This window comes from Oncorhynchus gorbuscha, linkage group LG20, assembly GCF_021184085.1.
Source record: "Oncorhynchus gorbuscha isolate QuinsamMale2020 ecotype Even-year linkage group LG20, OgorEven_v1.0, whole genome shotgun sequence".
NCBI classification, from domain to species: domain Eukaryota; kingdom Metazoa; phylum Chordata; class Actinopteri; order Salmoniformes; family Salmonidae; genus Oncorhynchus; species Oncorhynchus gorbuscha.
The window spans coordinates 25690257-25714141 of record NC_060192.1 but is presented as its reverse complement, the minus strand read 5'-3'; the positions used below and the strand labels follow the sequence as shown (position 1 = coordinate 25714141).

The 23885-nt window shown below is 41.6% G+C and overlaps 1 protein-coding gene across 1 annotated transcript; it reads right to left on the bottom strand.

Annotated features, from left to right (window-relative positions):
• Nucleotides 1-619: 619 nt before the first annotated feature.
• LOC124007039 (ribosomal protein S6 kinase alpha-4-like) lies at nucleotides 620-22834 on the bottom strand. The gene is made up of 18 exons (XM_046317294.1): nucleotides 21813-22834; nucleotides 21148-21219; nucleotides 20874-20941; nucleotides 20618-20768; nucleotides 19029-19144; nucleotides 18752-18859; nucleotides 18442-18522; nucleotides 18207-18310; nucleotides 17693-17843; nucleotides 17416-17577; nucleotides 9144-9269; nucleotides 7545-7678; nucleotides 6726-6819; nucleotides 5755-5925; nucleotides 5200-5391; nucleotides 4936-5104; nucleotides 3576-3739; nucleotides 620-2873 (listed from the first exon to the last, which is right to left on the bottom strand). The coding sequence occupies exons 1-18, from the start codon at nucleotides 21904-21906 to the stop codon at nucleotides 2649-2651; spliced, it is 2382 nt and encodes a 793-aa protein (XP_046173250.1). The 5' UTR covers nucleotides 21907-22834; the 3' UTR covers nucleotides 620-2648.
• Nucleotides 22835-23885: the final 1051 nt, after the last annotated feature.

The window sequence follows — 23885 nt, the reverse complement described above, 5'->3', positions numbered from 1 at the left end:
TTAAAAGCTTGGTGGATGAATGTAAGACAAAGTCTATATGTGGTGTTTGCAGGGCTCTGAGGTCTGCCAAAGCAGTTTGCATGGGTCTGTGTTAAAGGGCTGGCTGTATCTGCTCAAGTATACATTTAATCCATCCCAGTGTGTGTGTGTTCGCGTGCTCTTACCAAAGGCAGGCTCATGCCTTGGGTCATTTCCAAGACTGCAGATTGTACTGTAATTATTGGAATGGTCATGATTTACAGTTTCATCCATATCCATCTGTGTCACGTTCAATATATCACAATTTCCCATTGAAATGATCCACTCAAGTAAAGTTTTGATTAATGGCAAAATGATAATCACATTATAGCCATGTTGTCTATTGGTTTTCAATGGCTCATTGTGCCTGTTGGCCTGCTACTGGTAAGCACCCTACTGCCCCCTGCTGGTTACATTAACACTAAAGTCCATTTCTGTCAACTGTCACAACCAATAATGTACCTCATGTAACAAATATTTCCTGGAAGCTTAAAATGCAAGACAAAGTTGAATTAAAAATATACATCAATCATTATCTCCTGAGCAAAAAGACTCACGGCAAATTTATGTAAGAGACTAAGAACTGAAGAAAATGAATAAATATTGAGTAAAATCATTTATTTTTCTCCACATTTAAGTGTTCGACACAAGACAAAGCATTACAAGTTATTGTGACATAGTGTATCTCAATATCATGATATGCTTTGAAGAACATTTGATATTTTTTGCCAAAAAGGACAACAATACATGGCACGGGCAGTAGCTCATTAAAAATAGTATCTCAAATTCATAACATTAAAAAGACAACATACGACATCAACAGCCAAATGAAAATACAAACAATAGAATAGAACATAAGCACAGTTCCCGACACAAAATAATGTTTATAAGAAATAACGAAAAATATATATATTTACTACATTAACTTGCAATAATGGTTTACCTGGAGACTAAGGAAAAGAGCACATATAATACCCAGAACCAGTCACGCTGCGCAAACCAATCAACATGCATACAGCACATACACTCAAACCCACCAAAGGTAAATCAGTCTGAAAACCATTACCACAGCATCAGAAAAACACATCATAACCCATAAAATGTAATAAATACTCAAATAAGCATTATGTTTAAAGCTGAAATGTGTATCACTGATTAAATGACTACATTTGTGCGATATCCAGGTACAAATCTAATCAACAGTCAATATATCTGGGTAAAAAAGTGATTGGTAAATGATCAGTGTAACTGACATTCAATGATAAAATACCGAAATGTCTTAAAAAAAACACAAAATTCTTTAAGTCAGGGTGACAATTCTTACTCACAGTACAAAATAATTCATATTTTGATTTGTCCCTTTGAGAAATGTAGCGAAAAATTGCTCTGCTCATAAGAACTCAACACCATGAGCTGGAGGGCACTGTCATCTGTTTATGAGAATATAAAATCAAATCAGAATGTTTATCATAACCCAGTGTTTATTTCCCCGTTTTATCTTATTTAGTCAGAATCATGATGCTTATTAATTAATGAAGCACACATATTCACAGGACAATGGATGCTGTTATTTGACTTGCAGGTGAACTTCAGTGAACCAGTTAAGTATACACAGCGAGACCGATGTCAATAGAACACTGACATCTTAAGCCAAAGGGAATGATACTAAGGTTCCTGTAAATTGGCAGTATGGGACATCTGGGTCACAAAGACTGTGTCCCATGGACTGGGATCATCACACAGGGTCAAAGTTCACTTGAACAGCTGTCCGCAGTAATAATAATAGATTTTCTTTTATATAGTACAGTAGCACCATTATTTCTCAATCTCAACCACACCATTAGATACAGTGAGAGACTTCCAACAGACTCCTAATCACTGCCTCGGTTTGTCATGCGATGAGTGCTGTGTATGTATCTACAAGTGCTCCGGTGTAGAGGTCATGACCTCCCTATGTATATATGGCTTGTGCTCATTATGGCTCCTCATTTCCCTTTACGTCTCCCTCCCCCCTCCACCCTGCCTCCCTCCCTCCCACCTGCCTTCCTCCACCCTGCCTCCCTCCCTCCCGCCTGCCTTCCTCCACCCTGCCTCCCTCCCTCTCTCTGGTACTGAGAACATGTTAACATCAGGATAACTGCATGCTCATCATCATCACCCTGGCAAGGTGACTGAAACTTCCTTAGTATGACCTTAAAGCCAATAGTCTTCCATAACCTACCATACTGATATTTATCCTCTAGACCAGAGTTATGAAAACACTGGTCTAAAGCTTATTTCCATTCAAGAAATTACATGTTAGTTAATTTCTTGAGAAAATTTAATGAGATGGTACAAGCTACTGCAGTTTACTGCAAATGGTATAAACACATATAGATAAAGTCATTGCATCATTACGACAATGCAAAAAGCATCGTCTTTCTAGAAAACAGGGAGGTGAATCCTTAAATATTTAACTAGTCTCTTAGTTGGTTCATAAATAAGCTCTTAGACTTAGAATTTGGAGATTCTAGATGACTTTGGAATTCGAATCAAGTCATCTCTGGTCTTTCAGAGACAGTATCCCAATCTGTCATATCTGAATTAATGTGCTTCCTTCTTCTAACTTTATTCCTCCCACTCCTCCCCATCTAGTGCTTTTCTAGCTTCGGGGGCAGAGTTTGGTGTGGTGGCTGTGTTTTTGAGTTTGTTGCAGCGGCAGAGGCAGCTGAGGAAGAGGAAGAAGAGGATGAGCAAGAGGAGCTCCGTCGAGTCTCCACACCTGTACTTGTCATCTTGAGCTTGCGTCGCTTTGCAAGGGGGGCGTTGTCAACACTCTTCAGAAAGAAGCCCTCCCTCTTCCCCTTGTTGAAAGCCTAATGGAGAGAGGATGTACATACAATAGTACATACAATATTATAAATTGGGTGAATTGAGCTCTGGATGATGATTGGCTGACAGCCGTGGTTTATCAGACCGTTTACCACGGATACAACAAAACATTTATTTTTACTGCTCTAATTACATTGGTAACCAGTTTATAATATCAATAAGGCACCTCTGGGGTTTTTGGTATATGGCTAATATACCACGGCTCAGGGCTGTGTCCAGGCACTCCGCCGTGCTGAAGAACAGCCCTTAGCAGTGGTATATTGGCCATATACCACACCTCTGGCCTAACTGCTTAAATATAACCTACCTATTCTATTACAACGCATATACACCTCCATTATATTTCTCTATTGTGGTTATTTCTCTATTGTCATTATATTGCGCATACCCTTTATTATATTCCTATAGTGCTTTTTTATATTGTGTTCTCTATTTGTTTTACTCCAACATTTAACTTAATTTTTGACTGAATACTTTTTTTATAGATGTTGCACTGTTGAAGAGGAGAGCTGGCGAGTGAGTAAGCATTTAATTGTAATGCGTACAATACGCTATACTCTGCACATGGCAAATAAACTTTGATTTGATTGGGAGATTCAAAAAATATATATAAATAAAAGAGCAGAAGGAATGTAATCTACTGGTTATAGAAAATGTATACTTTCTTCCCACTGGAATTCCATTACCTTGTAGGTGGCGTTGACATAGGAGCGGACGATGGGGCCGCTGGACTCTAGCACATCTGGGGTGCAGAGGGGGGTGGAGGATAGGATAGCCCCGCCCTGCAGCCAGCTGTTCTCTCTCAGAGCAGACAGCTTGAGACGCCTCTCTGGATCCACCGTCAGAAGCCCTGAACACAAACAGGAAGAAAGAAGGTTTAGAAGAGTTAGGGAGGGAAGGAGGGAGGTTTAGAAGAGTTAGGGAGGGAAGGAAGTAGGGAGGGAAAGCAAAAATGAAAAATATGAAAGGTTGGGGGGTTAGTTTAGAAGAAAGAGAGAGAGGAAAGGAAGAAGCAGGGAGGGGCAGAGAAAGCATGACAGAAAAGAGGAACGAACGTGAGTGAGGGCAGGGACAGATAAAGGTGGGGTAAATGTTTAAAAGATTGAGTGAATGGAGAAGGAATAATTGCATCGTGATTGATTGATGATTGTCGACTACAGGAAAAGGAGGACCGAGCACGCCCCCCATTCTCATTGACGGGGCTAGAGTGGAGCAGGGTGGAGAGCTTCAAGTTCCTTGGTGTCCACATCACCAACAAACTAACATGGTGCAAACACACTAAGACAGTCGTGAAGAGGGCACGACAAAACCTATTCCCCCTCAGGAGACTGAAAAGTTTTAGCATTGGTCCTCAGATCCTCAAAAGGTTCTACAGCTGCACTATCGAGAGCATCCTGATTGGTTGCATCACTGCCTGGCATGGCAACTGCTTGGCCTCCGACCGCAAGGCACTACAGGTAGTGCGTACGGCCCAGTACATCACTGGGGCCAAGCTTCCTGCCATCCAGGACCTCTATACCAGGCGGTGTTAGAGGAAAGCCCTAAAAATGGTCAAAGACTCCAGCCACCCTAGTCTGTTATCTCTGCTACCGCACAGCAAGCGGTACCAGAGCGCAAAGTCCTAAAGGCTTCTTAACAGATTCTACCCCACAGTCATAAGACAGCTAATCAAAGGGCTACCCAGACCCCTCTTTTACGCTGCTGCTACTCTCTGTTTATTATCTTTGCATATTTACTTTAACTCTACCTACATGTACATATTACCTCAATTAACTCAACTAATCGGTGCCCCCGCACATCCCTGTATATAGCCTTGCTATTGTTATTTGACTGCTGTTGTTTAATTTTTTGTTACTTTTTATTTTCTAGTTGTTACTTAACACTTAAAAAAAAAAAAAAAAAGCATTGTGGGTTAAGGGCTTGTAAGTAAGCATTTCACTGTAAGCTCTACCTACACCTGTTGTATTCGGCACATGTGACAAATAAAATGTGATTTGGATCATGTCAATGAGTGAATAAGGATAATGTAAGGGATGCAGAACATACCTTTCACAAGCTCTTTAGCCTCCCCTGACACACCCTTCCAGGCTTCTCCAGCCAACGAGAAGTCTCCCTCTTTAATTTTATGCATGATGTCAGCAGCATAAGATGAGGTCATCCCCGCTCGCTGCTGCTGCTTACTCTGGAAGGGCACCTGTCCTGACAGCATGGTGTACTGCCGGACGGACGGACACACACAGTCATTAATAACGTAACGATAATTGGTTTTACTAATGACACATTACAGAGTCAGGTTGGGAGAGTAAGTACCAGGATGACCCCAAGGCTCCAGAGGTCGCAGGCCTGGTCGTAACCGGTGCTGTGGAAGAGCTCAGGAGCAGCGTACTGCAGTGTGAAGCAGGGAGTCTGCAGGGGGGCGCTGCCCGCAGGGCACAGCCGGGCAAAACCAAAATCTATCACCTTCAGCACCGAGTCCTCCCCCTCGTCTGCAAACAGCACATTCTGAAAAAGAGAAAAGGAAAGAGAAAGAGAGAGAGCGAGTGAGTGAGAAAGAAGTGAGTGGGCCTTGCAGGAACAACACAGTCAACAGAAGGTTACAGTCATTGGCTGATGTAAGGAGCAACCAAATGTCAATTTATTTGAGCCTGAACAAACAAAATAAAATCATAAACCTGATTGGCCATGCTTAGTGGTTTTTACAGCATTGCTAAAGACTTTGATCTCATCATACTCACTGGCTACAGGCTTTGGTTGGTACAGAGTACTAATTGCAGCAAACTCAATGACTTATTTCGGGCCATACATTTCTATAGAATATATTTAGACTCCCTCTCTCTCGCTGTCTGTGTCTGTCTGTTGGCCCACCTCTGGTTTGAGGTCTCTATGCACCACTCCAGCCTCGTGCATGAAGCCAACAGCTGACACAAGGCTCCTGAGCAGCTGACTGGCCTCTGATTCCCCAAACAGCTTCTTCTTCTTGATCCTCTCCAGCAGCTCCCCCCCACGCAGCAGCTCCATCACCAGGTACGTATGGAACTGAGAGAGAGGAGGGAGAGAGAAGGAGGGAGGATGGGGAAAGGGAAGGAGGTGGGGGAAGGGAGGATGGAAAAGAGGGGGTGGCGAGAGAGAAAATAATAAGGTTGTATGATGAGAAAATATTCTTGCTGCATGATTGATGAAGTTCCCCAATAAATACCCCAAATATCAAACATTATTGTGATTCAAGACCTGAAACCTTGTAAGTAAACACAGCCAAGGAGAAGAGAAAGAAAATGCCTGTAGTTAGTGCTCGAAGGTGGGTGCCTGTAGTTGTTAGTGCTTGAAGGTGTGTGCCTGTAGTTGTTAGTGCTTGAAGGTGTGTGCCTGTAGTTGTTAGTGCTTGAAGGTGGGTGCCTGTAGTTGTTAGTGCTTGAAGGTGGGTGCCTGTAGTTGTTAGTGCTTGAAGGTGGGTGCCTGTAGTTGTTAGTGCTTGAAGGTGTGTGCCTGTAGTTGTTAGTGCTTGAAGGTGTGTGCCTGTAGTTGTTAGTGCTTGAAGGTGTGTGCCTGTAGTTGTTAGTGCTTGATGGTGGGTGCCTGTAGTTGTTAGTGCTTGAAGGTGGGTGCCTGTAGTTGTTAGTGCTTGAAGGTGTGTGCCTGTAGTTAGTGCTTGAAGGTGTGTGCCTGTAGTTGTTAGTGCTTGAAGGTGGGTGCCTGTAGTTGTTAGTGCTTGAAGGTGGGTGCCTGCAGTTGTTAGTGCTTGAAGGTGGGTGCATGTAGTTTTTAGTGCTTGAAGGTGCGTGCCTGTAGTTGTTAGTACTTGAAGGTGTGTGCATGTGCATAATATCATCCTTCTGTACCTGATCAGTGTAGACCTCATGCAGTTTGACAATGTTGGGGTGAGCCTCACACTGCCTGAGGGCAGCAATCTCCCTCTGAGTGTTCACTTCCATTCTAACAAGCACGAGAGAGAGAGAGAGAGAGAGAGGCATTCACACATTAAAGGTCAACAACACAAAGCACCTCAGTGCGCCAAACAGCCTATGAAACAGCTGTGGTCATTTATTTTGTTGTACTTTTATAAGGATCACCATTAGCTAACACCGTACTGCTACCTAATTTTCCTGGGGCCAACACCAATTAACAAGACATTACAAACACAAATCAAGACTTCACAAATATTCAACAAATAGACAATACATACAATTAAAATACATGACAGGAAACACATTTAACATTCAGTTGATGCTTTCTATTTCCTGTCCAGTCATATGGTCACATTAGATGGATGCGCTTTTGTTTTTTTCTTGAAGGTGGATTTACTTTTTGCCTGAGAAGTATGGATTGGTAAAGAGTTCCATTTAGCTATGGCTCTATATAAAACTGTAGATTTAAGATGATTTGTCCTTGGCTTGGATTGTCTTAGCTTCCCTGAATTTGCCTGTCTGGTTTGGTGGTTATGCGTGTTGCTAGTATGTACTAACTGGTCTGAAAAATGCTGTGGTTGGTAATGCAAAGCGCCCTACCCCCTTAAAATAAAATAAAATAACAAAATGCCATGGAACAGCCATTAAAACACAGCAGCGTGAAGTGTGTAATTCATCATGGTGGTGTAATAATGACAGATTGCATTAGCGAGTGACAGAGTCTCAGCCATCGCCACACCCCGGCTGACTCACCTGCGGCTGATGATCTTAACGGCGTACTCATGGCCACTCTGGTGGTGTCGACACTTCCTGCACACAGAGAAGCTGCCCTCGCCCAGGGGCGCCCCCTGCAGGCACAGCTCATACAGCTGGAAGAACGTAGAGTCCTGCAGAGGACAAGAGAGGGAAGTCAAATACAACTGCACAGGAAACTGTAGAATGTGTCCAAATTAAATATTTAAACTGCTGGCTGGATGGATATTTATTAAAGCAGCACAGATTGAGCTCAGGCCAGCAAGACCTGACGTAATACATTCACCTATCAACATTCATACAGCCTGGTCAGGACTAGTTTCATACCTCTAACATAGCACTGGCTTTCCTACAGCCATGTGAGGACTAGATCCATACCGCTAACATAGCACTGGCTTTCCTACAGCCCGGTCAGGACTAGTTCCATACCGCTAACATAACACTGGCGTTCCTACAGCCATGTGAGGACTAGTTCCATACCGCTAACATAGCACTAGCTTTCCTACAGCCATGTGAGGACTAAATCCGTACCGCTAACATAGCACTGGCTTTCCTACAGCCATGTGAGGACTAGATCCATACCGCTAACATAGCACTAGCTTTCCTACAGCCATGTGAGGACTAGTTCCATACCGCTAACATAGCACTGGCTTTCCTACAGCCATGTGAGGACTAGATCCATACCGCTAACATAGCACTAGCTTTCCTACAGCCATGTGAGGACTAGATCCGTACCGCTAACATAGCACTGGCTTTCCTACAGCCATGTGAGGACTAGATCCATACCGCTAACATAGCACTAGCTTTCCTACAGCCATGTGAGGACTAGTTCCATACCGCTAACATAACACTGGCGTTCCTACAGCCATGTGAGGACTAGTTCCATACCGCTAACATAGCACTAGCTTTCCTACAGCCATGTGAGGACTAGTTCCATACCGCTAACATAGCACTAGCTTTCCTACAGCCATGTGAGGACTAGTTCCATACCGCTAACATAGCACTAGCTTTCCTACAGCCATGTGAGGACTAGTTCCATACCTCTAACATAGCACTGGCTTCCTACAGCCCGGTCAGGACTAGATCCATACCGCTAACATAGCACTGGCTTTTCTACAGCCATGTGAGGACTAGATCCATACCGCTAACATAGCACTGGCTTTCCTACAGCCATGTGAGGACTAGATCCATACCGCTAACATAGCACTGGCTTTCTACAGCCCGGTCAGGACTAGTTCCATACCTCTAACATAGCACTGGCTTTCCTACAGCCATGTGAGGACTAGATCCATGCCGCTAACATAGCACTGGCTTTCCTACAGCCATGTGAGGACTAGATCCATACCGCTAACATAGCACTGGCTTTCCTACAGCCATGTGAGGACTAGATCCATACCGCTAACATAGCACTGGCTTTCCTACAGCCATGTGAGGACTAGATCCATACCGCTAACATAGCACTGGCTTTCTACAGCCCGGTCAGGACTAGTTCCATACCTCTAACATAGCACTGGCTTTCCTACAGCCATGTGAGGACTAGATCCATGCCGCTAACATAGCACTGGCTTTCCTACAGCCATGTCAGGACTAGATCCATACCTCTAACATAGCACTGCGACGGACAGTGGATGATCCCGGTCGCTCTGCTCCCATCTGGCCCTCCATGAAGTCCCCCATCACCACGTTCTTGTTGAACAGAATGGAGGGAGCAACGAAAGAATAGCCCTGAAATGGAAGAGAAGAGTTTATTTTATTTTATTGAAAATCCAAAACATACAATATACTTGCAGTGAAGCCGCTCAACAACTACCGTAATTGCTGGACTATTAAGCGCACCTGAATATAAACCGCACCCACTGAATTATTAAAAAATATGTATTTTGTACATAAATAAGCCGCACATGTCTATAAGCCGCACATGTCTATAAGCAGCAGGTGCCTACCGGTACATTGAAACAAATTAACTTTACACAGCCTTTAAACAAAACACGGCTTATAACAAAACCCACTAGCAGAATTGACCATAAGATGCTCTTCGCCTGCGGCCCGTTTTAGTGAAGGATTTCTCCCCACTTGTCATCCAAGCCTCCCACTGAACAAGGAGCGCCACCTTAAATGCACGATTTACACTGATGTCGAGTGGCTGCAAATACTTTGGGCCATCTGCTTTTCTTCCCTCTGAAAGCTGTTGTTGTCTTTTTGCACTGAGTCAGTTCCTCACGCTGCTTTCCAACGTCTTATCATCGACTCATTAAGGCCAAGCTCCCGTGCAGCAGCTCTATTTCCTATTCCAACAGCCAGATCGATTGCCTTCAACTTGAAAGCTGCATCATATGCATTTCTCCATGTCTTTGCCATGATGAGGGTGACAAAATGACTACCGTAATCAGAATGATGGGAAGTTTGAGCGCGCTCGATTTACGTCACATTATGTGACGGTGCTCAGTTTTTTGGCGGCATGAATCTTGTGAAAGAGGGAATATAGTCCGGAAATGACGGTACATCACACCAATCACCCAACAGACTCCCATTCAAAAACAGGGACACAAACCCTCCAAGATCCTCCCACAGTTCACCACAGCTGTCCCTCAACCAGACCCATCCCACAGTCCCCCCCTCCCAAGAAAAATCTAACAAAAAATCTAATTAATTCCATCCACCACCCCCAAGAACACCCCCTATGCACCAACAAACAAGAAAATGAGCTCATGAGAAAAAAGAAAGACAAAATGTAAACAGAAAACAATGCAAAAAACAAAACAAAGGACATCAATGACAACTAAAATCAAAACAACAAGGACAACTGTGTATATTTGAGTGCATGTCTGGCACTATTTACATATGTGTGTGTCTGTGTATGAGTGTATTTGAATGAGAGTGTGTGTATATGCATGTGTACAAACATCAGCATCAGCCTCAGGCAAACCAGCATTAGCTGTAAAAACACTGTCCATCAGTGTCCTTCAAACTTTTTATTATGTTTTATACTTTATTTTTGACCATCATTCTATCTCCTGCCAAGCAACTCCACTCCCACTTGTCTCCAATTCCACATCCCAACCCTCAGCCCATCCCACCTATCTGTGCTGGCCACCCTCTTCGGATTTCTACGCAACATACAGTGGGGCAAAAAAGTATTTAGTCAGCCACCAATTGTGCAAGTTCTCCCACTTAAAAATATGAGAGAGGCCTGTAATTTTCATCATAGGTACACTTCAACTATGACAGACAAAATTAGGTTAGAAAAATCCAGAAAATCACATTGTAGGATCTTGAATGAATTTATTTGCAAATTATGTTGGAAAATAAGTATTTGGTCACCTACAAAACAAGCAAGATATCTGGCTCTCACAGACCTGTAACTTCTTCTTTAAGAGGCTCCTCTGTCCTCCACTCGTTACCTGTATTAATGGCACCTGTTTGAACTTGTTATCAGTATAAAAGACACCTGTCCACAACCTCAAACAGTCACACTCCAAACTCCACTATGTCCAAGACTAAAGAGCTGTCAAAGGACACCAGAAACAAAATTGTAGACCTGCACCAGGCTGGGAAGACTGAATCTGCAATAGGTAAGCAGCTTGGTTTGAAGAAATCAACTGTGGGAGCAATTATTAAGAAAAGGAAGACATACAAGACCACTGATAATCTCCCTCGATTTGGGGCTCCAAACAAGATTTCACCCCGTGGGGTCAAAATGATCACAAGAACGGTGAGCAAAAATCCCAGAACCACACGGGGGGACCTAGTGAATGACCTGCAGAGAGCTGGGACCAAAGTAACAAAGCCTACCATCAGTAACACACTACGCCGCCAGGGACTCAAATCCTGCAGTGCCAGACGTGTCCACCTGCTTAAGCCAGTACATGTCCAGGCCCGTCTGTAGTTTGCTAGAGAGCCTTTGGATGATCCAGAAGAAGATTGGGAGAATGTCATATGGTCAGATGAAACCAAAATATAACTTTTTGGTAAAAACTCAACTCGTCGTGTTTGGAGGACAAAGAATGCTGAGTTGCATCCAAAGAACACCATACCTACTGTGAAGCATGGGGGTGGAAACATCATGCTTTGGGGCTGTTTTTCTGCAAAGGGACCAGGACGACTGATCCATGTAAAGGAAAGAATGAATGGGGCCATGTATCGTGAGATTTTGAGTGAAAACCTCCTTCCATCAGCAAGGGCATTGAAGATGAAACGTGGCTGGGTCTTTCAGCATGACAATGATCTCAAACACACCGCCTGGGCAACGAAGGAGTGGCTTCGTAAGAAGCATTTCAAGGTCCTGGAGTGGCCGAGCCAGTCTCCAGATCTCAACCCCATAGAAAATCTTTGGAGGGAGTTGAAAGTCTGTGTTGGCCAGCAACAGCCCCAAAACATCACTGCTCTAGAGGAGATATGCATGGAGGAATGGGTCAAAATACCAGCAAGTGTGTGAAAACCTTGTGAAGACTTACAGAAAACATTTGACCTCTGTCATTGCCAACAAAGGGTATTAAACAAAGTATTGAGATAAACTTTTGTTATTGACCAAATACTTATTTTCCACCATAATTTGCAAATAAATTCATTAAAATCGTACAATGTGATTTTCTTTCTATCATTTTGTCTGTCATAGTTGAAGTGTACCTATGATGAAAATTACAGGCCTCTCATCTTTTTAAGTGGGAGAACTTGCGCAATTGGTGGCTGACTAAATACTTTTTTGCCCCACTGTATATATCTTTCAACTATGCTGTGATGTTTAACGTACAGTTTCAATCTATCTTATCAAAAATAATTCACAGATTGTGAGGTGAAGATAAATACTTTTACTAAGAGTATTAGTATATAAGTAATTGACTGGCCCGGTCTTTCAACAGTACTATTGCTAGGGTCAATTTTAGATCAATGCTACAGTATGCATTTTCAGCCATTCCTGAACCTGAGACCAGAAACAGGCTACCTACCTGAGGGCAATACCAAAATTAATGGTCTATTGATTCTGTATCCTCACAACAAAATCTGCAGAGCTTGGATGATTTTATGCCCCAAATATTCAAGATTTTGTTGGTAGCAAGAATTCTATATAATAATTTTAGCTGAAAAGCAAAGTCTTGAATCTTGCGTCGTTTTATACAGTAACTTGCGAAAGTATTCGGCCCCCTTGAACTTTGCGACCTTTTGCCACATTTCAGGCTTCAAACATAAAGTTATAAAACTATATTTTTTTGTGAAGAATCAACAACAAGTGGGACACAATCATGAAGTGGAATGACATTTATTGGATATTTAACTTTTTTAACAAATCAAAAACTGAAAAATTGGGCGTGCAAAATTATTCATCCCCCTTAAGTTAATAATTTGTAGCGCCACCTTTTGCTGCGATTACAGCTGTAAGTCGCTTGGGGTATGTCTCTATCAGTTTTGCACATCGAGAGACTGAAATTCTTTCCCATTCCTCCTTGCAAAACAGCTCGAGCTCAGTGAGGTTGGATGGAGAGCATTTGTGAACAGCAGTTTTCAGTTCTTTCCACAGATTCTCGATTGGATTCAGGTCTGGACTTTGACTTGGCCATTCTAACACCTGGATATGTTTATTTTTTAACCATTCCATTGTAGATTTTGCTTTATGTTTTGGATCATTGTCTTGTTGAAAGACAAATCTCCGTCCCAGTCTCAGGTCTTTTGCAGACTCCATCAGGTTTTCTTCCAGAATGGTCCTGTATTTGGCTCCATCCATCTTCCCATCAATTTTAACCATCTTCCCTGTCCCTGCTGAAGAAAAGCAGGCCCAAACCATGATGCTGCCACCACCATGTTTGACAGTGGGGATGGTGTGGTCAGGGTGATGAGCTGTGTTGCTTTTACGCCAAACATAACGTTTTGCATTGTTGCCAAAACGTTCAATTTTGGTTTCATCTGACCAGAGCACCTTTTTCCACATGTTTGGTGTGTCTCCCAGGTGGCTTGTGGCATACATTAAACAACACTTTTTATGGATATCTTTAAGAAATGGCTTTCTTCTTGCCACTCTTCCATAAAGGCCAGATTTGTGAAATATACGACTGATTGTTGTCCTATGAACAGAGTCTCCCACCTCAGCTGTTGATCTCTGCAGTTCATCCAGAGTGATCATGGGCCTCTTGGCTGCATCTCTGATCAGTCTTCTCCTTGTATGAGCTAAAAGTTTAGAGGGACGGCCAGGTCTTGGTAGATTTGCAGTGGTCTGATACTCCTTCCATTTCAATATTATCGCTTGCACAGTGCTCCTTGGGATGTTTAAAGCTTGGGAAATATTTTTGTATCCAAATCCGGCTTTAAAATTCTTCACAACAGTATCTCGGCCCTGCCTGGTGTGTTCCTTGTTCTTCATGATGCTCTCTGCACTTTTAACGGACCTCTGAGACTATCACAGTGCAGGTGCATTTATACGGAGACTTGATTACACACAGGTGGATTGTATTTATCATCATTAGTCATTTAGGTCAACATTGAATCATTCAGAGATCCTCACTGAACTTCTGGAGAGAGTTTGCTGCACTGAAAGTAAAGGGGCTGAATAATTTTGCACGCCCAATTTTTCAGTTTTTGATTTGTTAAAAAAGTTTGAAATATCCAATAAAGTTCAAGGGGGCCGAATACTTTCGCAAGGCACTGTATATCAACTAATACACCCTGGACCATGGAATCGGTACATCACAAATCTCTTCCCAACTATTTTGCAATCTGTATGGCACAGTTGTCAACATCCTGGTCCTCAAATGAAACTGGTATACTTTCCTATTTATGATAGTTTTATTCCTCCGCAAGTTCCCTACCTCCTCCAGCTGCCACCAGCCTCCTCCATTTTGGGGGTAATGCTGTAATCAATTGGTTGTACTCTTGGATTGAGCAGACCTTCCCATACAATTCTGATAACTCCATGAAAGACATAACTCTACCATTCCGATTTACAATATAATTTAAGAACAAAATACCCTTCCCATAAATAGGTATTTTATCAACCAGCACATTTGAGTTCAGCCATAAAATTTGTTGTAATATTTGTTCTATCTTTTCAGGGGGATGAAATTGAAATTGTAGCCAGCTCTGCAATGCTTGTTTAAGAGAGATACTTTGAAAAGAAGTATCATTTTCCATTAATCGAAAATGAGACGTGGCAATCTGCACAAAGGCCATTTTTAAAAAATGGATGAGCTTTTCTTAGTAATCTACTTGAGAACCGTTTTTGGTCAAGTAAAACTTTTGAATAAGTGAAGCTTTTAGAGAGAGGTTTAGTGCTTTTATATTTAATAATCTCAACCCACCCAATTCATTATATAGATAAGAATGCTTTATTTTGTCAGGTGTAGTGTCCCAGATAAAGCAAAGTATTTTTTAGCTCATATGATTTGAAAAACAAGGCATCAGGAGTAGGCAGTGCCATAAGTAAGTGAGTAAACTGAGATATGACTAAGGAGTTAAATCAGGGCAATCTTTTCCATAAATAGACAGGTATTTACCTCTTCATGGTTGCAGGATCTTGTCTACAAGTTTTCTATTGAAATTCATTGTGGAGAGCTTATTTATATATTTTGTGACATGAATACCAAGTATGGCTACTTCACTGGCAGCCCGTTTTATAGGTAAACTGCTGGGTAATGTAAAAGTTGTGCTTTTAAAAGATCCAATACGTAATATTGTACAGTTATCATAATTAGGTTTTTAGTCCAGAGAGTCCATAAAAGTTATCTAGATCTTCAATGAGACATAGCTGGGATCTAGCTTGCAGACTTAATATAAAACTTGAGTCATCTGCATACATAGACACCTTAGTTATTTAGCCTTTGATTTCTAATCCTCTATTGTTATTGGATCTGATTTTAATAGCTAGCATTTCGATGGCCATAACGAATAGATATGGTGACAGAGGACACCCTTGTTTAACTCCACTTAACAATTCTAAATTAAATCCAATGTTATTGGTCACATACACATGGTTAGCAGATGTTAATGCGAATGTAGTGAAATGCGTGTGCTTTTAGTTCCGACCATCCAGTAATATCTAACAAGTAATCTAACAATAACTACCTTATACACACAAGTGTAAAGGAATGAATAAGAATATGTACATATAAATATATGGATGAGTGATTGCCGACCAGCATAGGCTGGATGCAGTAGATGGCATAGAATGCAGTATATACATATGAGATGAGTAATGTAGGGTATGTAAACATTATATAAAAGTGGCATTGTTTAAAGTGACTAGTGATACATTTATTTAATCCAATTCAAAACTCCCTGAGAAGTAGGGGTTATTTACTATTTTACACCTGGGGTTGCTATATATTACTTTTACCCATTTTATAAGAGAATCACCGAAATTGAAAAGAATCCAGTCATTTATAAATTAAATCCAGTCTTACTTTATCAAATGCCTTTTCAAAATCCTCTATAAATACCAGGCCTATTCCTCTGTAATTTGGCCTTCGCACTGATCTTTCTGTACATTTATTAATTTTAAATGTTTTGTATTATTTAGAAATAATTCTTCAATCAGTGGGAGAGTATGAGATGGAACAGAGAATATCTGCTTAAAATATTTAGCTTCCTCTTTTAAAATATCATTTGGAGAATCATAGACCACTCCGTCTTCAGTAACGACTTTCTGCTGGAGATTCAGGAAGTATTTTGTGACTTTTTCTCCATATTCCATCCAATATGCTTTATTTTTTTAATAGATTACATTAGATTGTTCTTGAATAAGTTCCACAAGTTCTTTTTGTTTTTCCTTTAATTTATTTTGTATCTCTGGAGCAGCCTTTCTTAAAGTATGGATCGTGACCCAAAGTGGGTCGCAGACCTGTTAATGGTGGGTCACAAGGTGTCAGAGTACATTTATAATTATTTCATTACTGGAATTGACTTTGGCCAAGTGAACTACACTCTCTGTTCAGTGCACTCTCTGCTTAGCAGCAGTGTCTCTACTCTCTGTTCAGTGTGCTCTCTGCTTAGCAGCAGTGTCTCTACTCTCTGTTCAGTGCACTCTCTGCTTAGCAGCAGTGTCTCTACTCTCTGTTCAGTGCGCTCTCTGCTTAGCAGCAGTGTCTCTACTCTCTGTTCAGTGTGTTCTCTGCTTAGCAGCGGTGTCTCTACTCTCTGTTCAGTGTGCCCTCTGCTTAGCAGCGGTGTCTCTACTCTCTGTTCAGTGTCCTCTGCTTAGCAGCGGTGTCTTTACTCTCTGTTCAGTGTGCTCTCTGCTTAGCAGCGGTGTCTCTACTCTCTGTTCAGTGTCCTCTGCTTAGCAACGGTGTCTCTACTCTCTGTTCAGTGTCCTCTCTGCTTAGCAGCGGTGTCTCTAATCTCTGTTCAGTGTCCTCTCTGTTCTGTCCTCTAGCCAGAAACTTATTTTTTATTATTGATGAATAATGAATTGAATGACCTCCGATGGTACATTTAAACTTAAAATGTCCAATATCCCCGTACACATGGAAATTCTATAAGAGTTATGTGAAGGCCAATTAGATGATGATCGATCGCATTCTGTCTCCTATTAAAGCTTTTTTTAACCTTTAATGCAAGAGACAAAGATACAAGAAAGTAGTCAAGACGACTAGCTTGATTAAGTCTCCTCCATGTATATCTCACTAGGTCAGGGTTTTTTAGTCTCCAAATATCCACTATTTCTAATGTGTCCATAATATTTGTGATTTCCTTAAGGGCACGGTGATGATAGTTTGTAGAGTGATCACCTTTATGGGCCATTGAGGTACTTAACACTGTGTTATAGTCTCCTACCATAATAAGAATAGTCTTATTTGTGGAGGGACTATCAAAAGGTGTCTTCCTGTGACAGTGTAGGCACAGAGTAGGTATTCTGCATATTGCAGAGGGTAGGGTATAAGGGTACCTGGAACAGTCGATCAGTGCTTGGTGGGGTGCTGGCTGGAGAGTAGAGAGGATTCATGCCAGTGAACTCCTCAGCAAAGTTTCCTGTATCCAGCTCACTCCTGATCTCTGGTTTGAATGGGCTGACTACCTTCTTCTCAGCCAGGTCTGACCAACTGAGACCCTATGAATATAGAGCAATGGAAAGAGAATGGTGAGAGTGTGTGTGTGTGGCTGTTGGAAGATAAAGAGAGGGAGTGAGATGGGCCTAGAGACAAAGCAGGAGTGAAGACGAGCACCTTGAAGAAGGCATGAGTCTTGATGTCTTCGGCCCTTCGGGGCCCAGAGCCCAGTCTCTTGTGGGGGTCTTTGACCAACAGCTTCCTCAACAGGTCCTGAGCCACGGCGCCGATCATAGAGGGGAACGGCGGCTCACAATGTAAGATGCGCCTGAGAGAAGGGCAGGAAGGGGGGAGGAACGAAAAAGAGAAAGCGGGTAGAACAATCACTGTATACACTGTGTAAACCCAGCCCTAATTATAAGCCAACCATTATGGCCATAAAGAACACGATTCCAAAGCAACACATTAACAGAATATCTAATTAAGCTGCAGGCTTTGTTACACAAAGGACGCAGCACAACTCATTTCTTTGTTATTGTATTCAGACAGTAAGCTAAAAGAGAGGGTGAAACGAGCCACCTTTACAATAGATGTCATTATTTTGAGAAGTTGCCGAGGGCCATAGACAATGATGAAAGAGTGGAACGGAACCAGTGTTTGTGAGGAGGGGTGGATGACACACAGCACTCACTTGGACACCTCACTCTGGGAGTTCCTCTCCCCCTCCAAGGTGAATGGTGACGCCCCCGTCAGTAACTCAAACATCAGGATCCCCAGACTCCACCAATCTACCGACTGGAGAAAGGAAGGATGATAAAATAAACAAAAGATGACTCTGTGTTCTACAGTAATTGATGTGTAATAAAATGCTGTAGCTCACAGCGCATATCCAAAGTTCTCTCCCTGTGTGATGCGTTAACTCTTACCTTTCCATGACCAGACTTCCCCCTGATGATCTCTGGAGCCATGTACTCTATGGTGCCACAGAACGAATACGTCCTTTCCTTCTGTAGTGGGGAAAATAAACATGACTCAGTCTGTAGTAACCTAACGTAGCAGGTGTAAAAGAATGCCGTTTTCAGCGGAAAAGGAAGCTAGATTGAATTAGATGTATCCCTGAAAACCAGATAAGACTAGTCTGTAGTGACAAAAATATATGCATGGATACATACATGCACAGATTGCGTCCACACAAATAGAAGCATCAATGAAAAAGGGTTTCCTTTTTTTACATACCTCCTCCTCCAGGAACTCTTTGCTGAGCCCAAAATCTGTCAGCACTAAATGTCCCTCACTGTCCAAGAGGATGTTCTCTAACTTGATGTCCCGGTACACGATGCCCAGCTGTGAGAATCATAACGAACAGGAAGTTACATACACAGGATAACATATGATTAACAGAGAGAGGATAGAATCTAGCCTTCACGTAATTATGTAAGATTAACATGTTGGAAGTAAATAGAATGGAATATCTGCCAAGTAATGTAAAGGACAGAAATGCTCGATAACATACCTTGTGGAGGTGCTCCAGGGCCAGGATAATCTCCCCGATGTAAATCCGCACCTCTTCCTCAGAGAAGTGATCTCGCTGGTACAAGTGTGTGAACATCTCCCCTCCGCTCACATAGTCTACACACACGGTAGAAAGACAGATTTTCACCTTGTCAACTCAGGGGTTTCAATCTTGCAACCGCACAGTTAACTAGTCCAACGCTCTAAACATTGCACTCCACGAGTATCCTGCCTGTTAAGCAAAAGCAGAAGCCCAGGTAAATTGCTAGCTAGCATTAAACTTATCTTATAAAAACAATCAATCATAATCACTAGTTATAACTACTAATCCAGTTTAGCAGGCAATATTAACCAGGTGAAATTGTGTAATTTCTCTTGCGTTCATTGCACGCAGATTCAGGGTATATGCAACAGTTTGGGCTGCCTGGCTCATTGCGAACTAATTTGCCAGAATTTTACATAATTATGACATACATTGAAGGTTGTGCAACGTAACAAGAATATTTAGACTTAGGGATGCCACCCGTTAGATAAAATACCAAACGGTTCCGTATTTCACTGAAATAATAAACGTTTTGTTTTCAAAATGATAGTTTCCGGATTCTATCATATTAATGACCAACGGCTCGTATTTCTGTTTGTTATTATGTTATAATTATGTCTGATTTGATAGAGCCGTCTGACTGAGCAGCAGCAGGCCCGTAATCATTCATTCAAACAGCACTTTCGTGCGTTTTGCCAGCAGCTCTTCGCAAACACAGCGCTGTTTATGACTTCAAGCCTATCTGCCTAATGGCTGGTGTAACCAATGTGAAATGGCTAGCTAGTTAGCTGGGTGTGCGCTAATACTGTTTCAAACGTCACTCGCTCTGAGACTTGGAGTAGTTATTCCCCTTGCGCTGCAAGGGCCGTGGCTTTTGTGGAGCGATGGGTAACGATGCTTCGAGTGTGGCTGTTGTCGATGTGTTCCTGGTTCGAGCCCAGGTAGGGGCGAGGAGGGGGACGGAAGCTATACTGTTACACTGGCAATACTTAAGTGCCTATTAGAACATCCAATAGTCAAAGGTATATGAAATACAAATGGTATAGAGAGAAATAGTCCTATAAATACTATATTAATTACAACCTAAAACCTCTTACCTTGGAATATTGAAGTCTCATGTTAAAAGGAACCACCAACTTTCATATGTTCTCATGTTCTGAGCAAGGAACTTATACGTTAGCCTTTTTTACATGGCACATATTTTACATGGCACATATTACTTTCTTCTCCAACACTTTTTTTTGCATTATTTAAAACAAATTGAACATGTTTCATTTTTTATTTGAGGCTAAATTGATATTATTGATGTTTTATATTAAGTTAAAATAAGTGTTAATTCAGTATTGTTGTAATTGTCATTATTATAAATTTTAAAAAATGGACCGATTAATCGGTATCAGCTTTTTTTGGTCCTCCAATAATCGGTATCGGTGTTGAAAAATCATAATCGGTCGACCTCTAGTATACACACAGAAAGATACACTTTCAGCACTTCAAGATCATAGCCGGAGTGTTCCATGTATGGGTCTTTTTGACCCAGCGCTCACCCAAGATAAGATGGAGCTTAGTCTGGGTCTGGAAGGCGTAGTGCAGTGTGACCAGGAACGGGGACTGGCGGATGTGCTCCAGCACCTGTCTCTCTGTACGTGTGTGCTCTGCAGTCTTTGCCTTCTGAACGATGGCTGCTTTCTTCAACACCTGAGACATAATCATCAACAGTCAGTCAACCCGCCCATAAATTCTCCCTACATCAGACAATGTCAATGCTTGGGTTGTCTTTGGACCAATGTCACAGAGACTCACCTTCATGGCATACAGCTTCCCTTCATCATGACCACTGTTCTTTCTGACCAGAAACACTTTCCCATAGGCTAGACAGAGAAACACAGCACAGAATGGAAAACTCTGCATCACATTTGATTGTAGCCACTACCACCCACCCAGGAGCCTGCACTACATTTAATATAGTTTATTCTAAATGTTCTACAAAAAATAGACAGTAAAATAAAGTTATCCAGGTCTCCAATAACACCATGACCCTATGCTATGAACCCCAGATCGGCACAGTGAGACTCACCTCCTGTGCCCAAGACTTTGAGAAGCTCAAAGTTCTCCATGCCCACTCTCTCAGTATGGCCCGTGAGGTTCGCTGGCATGGGGGAAAGAGTACAGTATCAGTGCTTACGCACAACACACGCTCGTGCACACACACACTGAGGAAACACAGCTGAGCACAGTAAACTGTAAATATTTTGTGACACCACAACAAACATTGATGGTCTGCTTGCATTCATTCATTGCTGTGATCCCAGGTGTCGGGTCATAGAACTAGGAACCTCTAACTGCGGCAATTTGACTGTTAAACTCATGGGTACACTCACAGAGGCTGCCTGGTATTATGATGCAATACTTTCCATGGTAATGCATAATGTTCATTCAAATGATGTTAACAGATGTGGCTCATGCAATGGAATGTATTTTTTGTAACGTCAGTAGAATTAATCAACAAAGCAAAGCACATATTGAAGGGTACACTTCCTGCTTTTACTTCCTGCTTTACTCCCATGGGTACACCTGCAATGTCCGCCAGTCCACCATCGACTTGAATTGAGGAAGCCTGTTCTATTCATTCACTGAAATACTGATGGGCAACATTTACCCAAAGTGTATAACATATTCAAATCCTTTGACAGGTTCAAATAATACATTATGAAACAGTAGTTTACTTTGATGGTTACTTACCATTGGTGATCTCATGTTTGACAGTGCAGGCTTTCCTCCGGATCCCAGTATCGGAGTCCTCGCTACTACTACTATCCGAGCCGTCTCCAGACATTTCAAATGTTTATGTGGCTACTCTTCAAAATAAATAAACCGATTTAGCTGAAGTGTTTTGTATAATAACCTCAGACGCATTAGATTTTATGTAGTCAAAGAAAAGAACAAATGCAGCCTTATGTACGAATTAATTTGGGAGCCGTGGCATGCATTATAAACATAGTTTTGTTGTTTTATTTTCTTATTTTCTAAACAATATCATTGCTAGACTTAATCCCATAGACATCCCGCTGTTCTGCCTAATCTACTACTAAAACGAAAATACTAGCTAACACTGAACTAATAATAAACCAGAATCGTACGTCTGTAGCTAGCTAGATAACGGTGTCCATTAGGATGTTATTGCCTACTACAACAGACTAACGTTAACTGCTGCTGATCTCTCTAGCACTGATTTGATTACAATATAGCGCCGAACTGACCAGACAGCATTAAACTGGCTACATAGTAGCGAGTGGCCTATCTCTTGCTAGCTAGCTACCTTTTGCAACAATATTTTTTGACAAACTGAAATGAGCAACTAGCTAGCTACTCATTTGTAGCTACGCTAACCGGTTATAGACAATTACAGCTAGTTAACTAACCTTCAGTAATACGTCAAAACTATGTAAAACCTCGGCAACTTCACAACCAAACTGTTAACGTCATTAGCTAACTAGAAAGCTAGCTGTCCTGTCAGAGCTAGCTAACGTTAGCTAGCTTGCTGACTGTCGGTTAATTTTAATTTCATAGCAAGCGTACTATTTATAGCTAGCATGTTGCGAATACCTATTTTATGCTATTTCGTCCGGATAGGATGTGACACACGCTGAAGATATACCACTTTTGAAGTTATTTGACAACAATGATTGTAAAAGTAGGTTTAGGTAGTTAGTTGATGTTGTGGCTGGAGTAGTCCATAGTACGGAAGCCGCGATGTCACAGTTTTAGGAACTTTTTGGGGAGACCTGTTGGTTAGACCGCTTAGAAGTGGGCTGCTACAGCCTACAGGTAATACTTTTAGGTTTACTAACTACCCGAAATTGTGCTGATAATAGCTAGCTAAATTATTTGACTGTGGGGATGACAGTAATGGGGATGATGACGATGCTGATGATTATTGTTATGATATTGATTAATTATCAGCTATCATAATCATTCAGTAATATTATATAGTAGGCTAACACATTATTATTCCCAATTGTTTAATGTTATTCCATATAATGCTCCTTGTATTTCTGGTTTGCATAACAAACCACCAGTTGTTTAATGTTATTCCATATAATGCTCCTTGTATTTCTGGTTTGCATAACAAACCACCATTTGTTTAATATTATTCCATATAATGTTCCTTGGTTTGAATGCTGTTTTGCATAATAAACCATAATAAACCATAATAAACCACCTATGTATGTATGTATGTATGTATGTATGTATGTATGTATGTATGTATGTATGTATGTATGTATGTATGTATGTATGTATGTATGTATGTATGTATGTATTGTAATGTATGTATGTATGTATGTATGTATGTATGTATGTATGTATGTATGTATGTATGTATGTATGTATGTATGTATGTATGTATGTATGTATGTATGTATGTATGTATGTATGTATGTATGTATGTATGTATGTATGTATCTCCTCTCTGCTGCATGGCCTGCTGGGGCAGCAGTTGGAGTATTATCCCAGGGATTAGCAGAGTTGTGAAAGGTGTCAGGACAGAGGTCACAGACATAGCCCTTACTCACAGCTTTCATTGCATTAATGACATCAATCATCATCTTCATAATTCTCTTCCTCCCACTGACTGACACTTACGGAGCACAGAATAACTGATGCATTTACGTACGCACCCTTAGAGATAGGGTTACAGGTCGAAAGAGAATATGAGAAAAATAAAATGTGGGAGCAAAGTGTGGGTGGGCGGGGGTCAAAAGGTGCAAATGGTAGGGAAAGGAAAGCTGGTCAAAACAAAGACACAGACAAAAT

Excerpts from the sequence above, each read along its gene's own strand:
- LOC124007039 (XM_046317294.1), bottom strand. The coding sequence starts at position 21,906 with ATGTCTGGAGACGGCTCGGATAGTAGTAGTAGCGAGGACTCCGATACT. Across the intron at positions 19,145-20,617 it reads TAAGCTCCATCTTATCTTGG|ACTATGTGAGCGGAGGGGAG; the intron begins GTGAGCGCTGGG and ends CCGTGTGTGTAG. Across the intron at positions 17,578-17,692 it reads AGACTCATGCCTTCTTCAAG|GGTCTCAGTTGGTCAGACCT; the intron begins GTGCTCGTCTTC and ends CTATATTCATAG.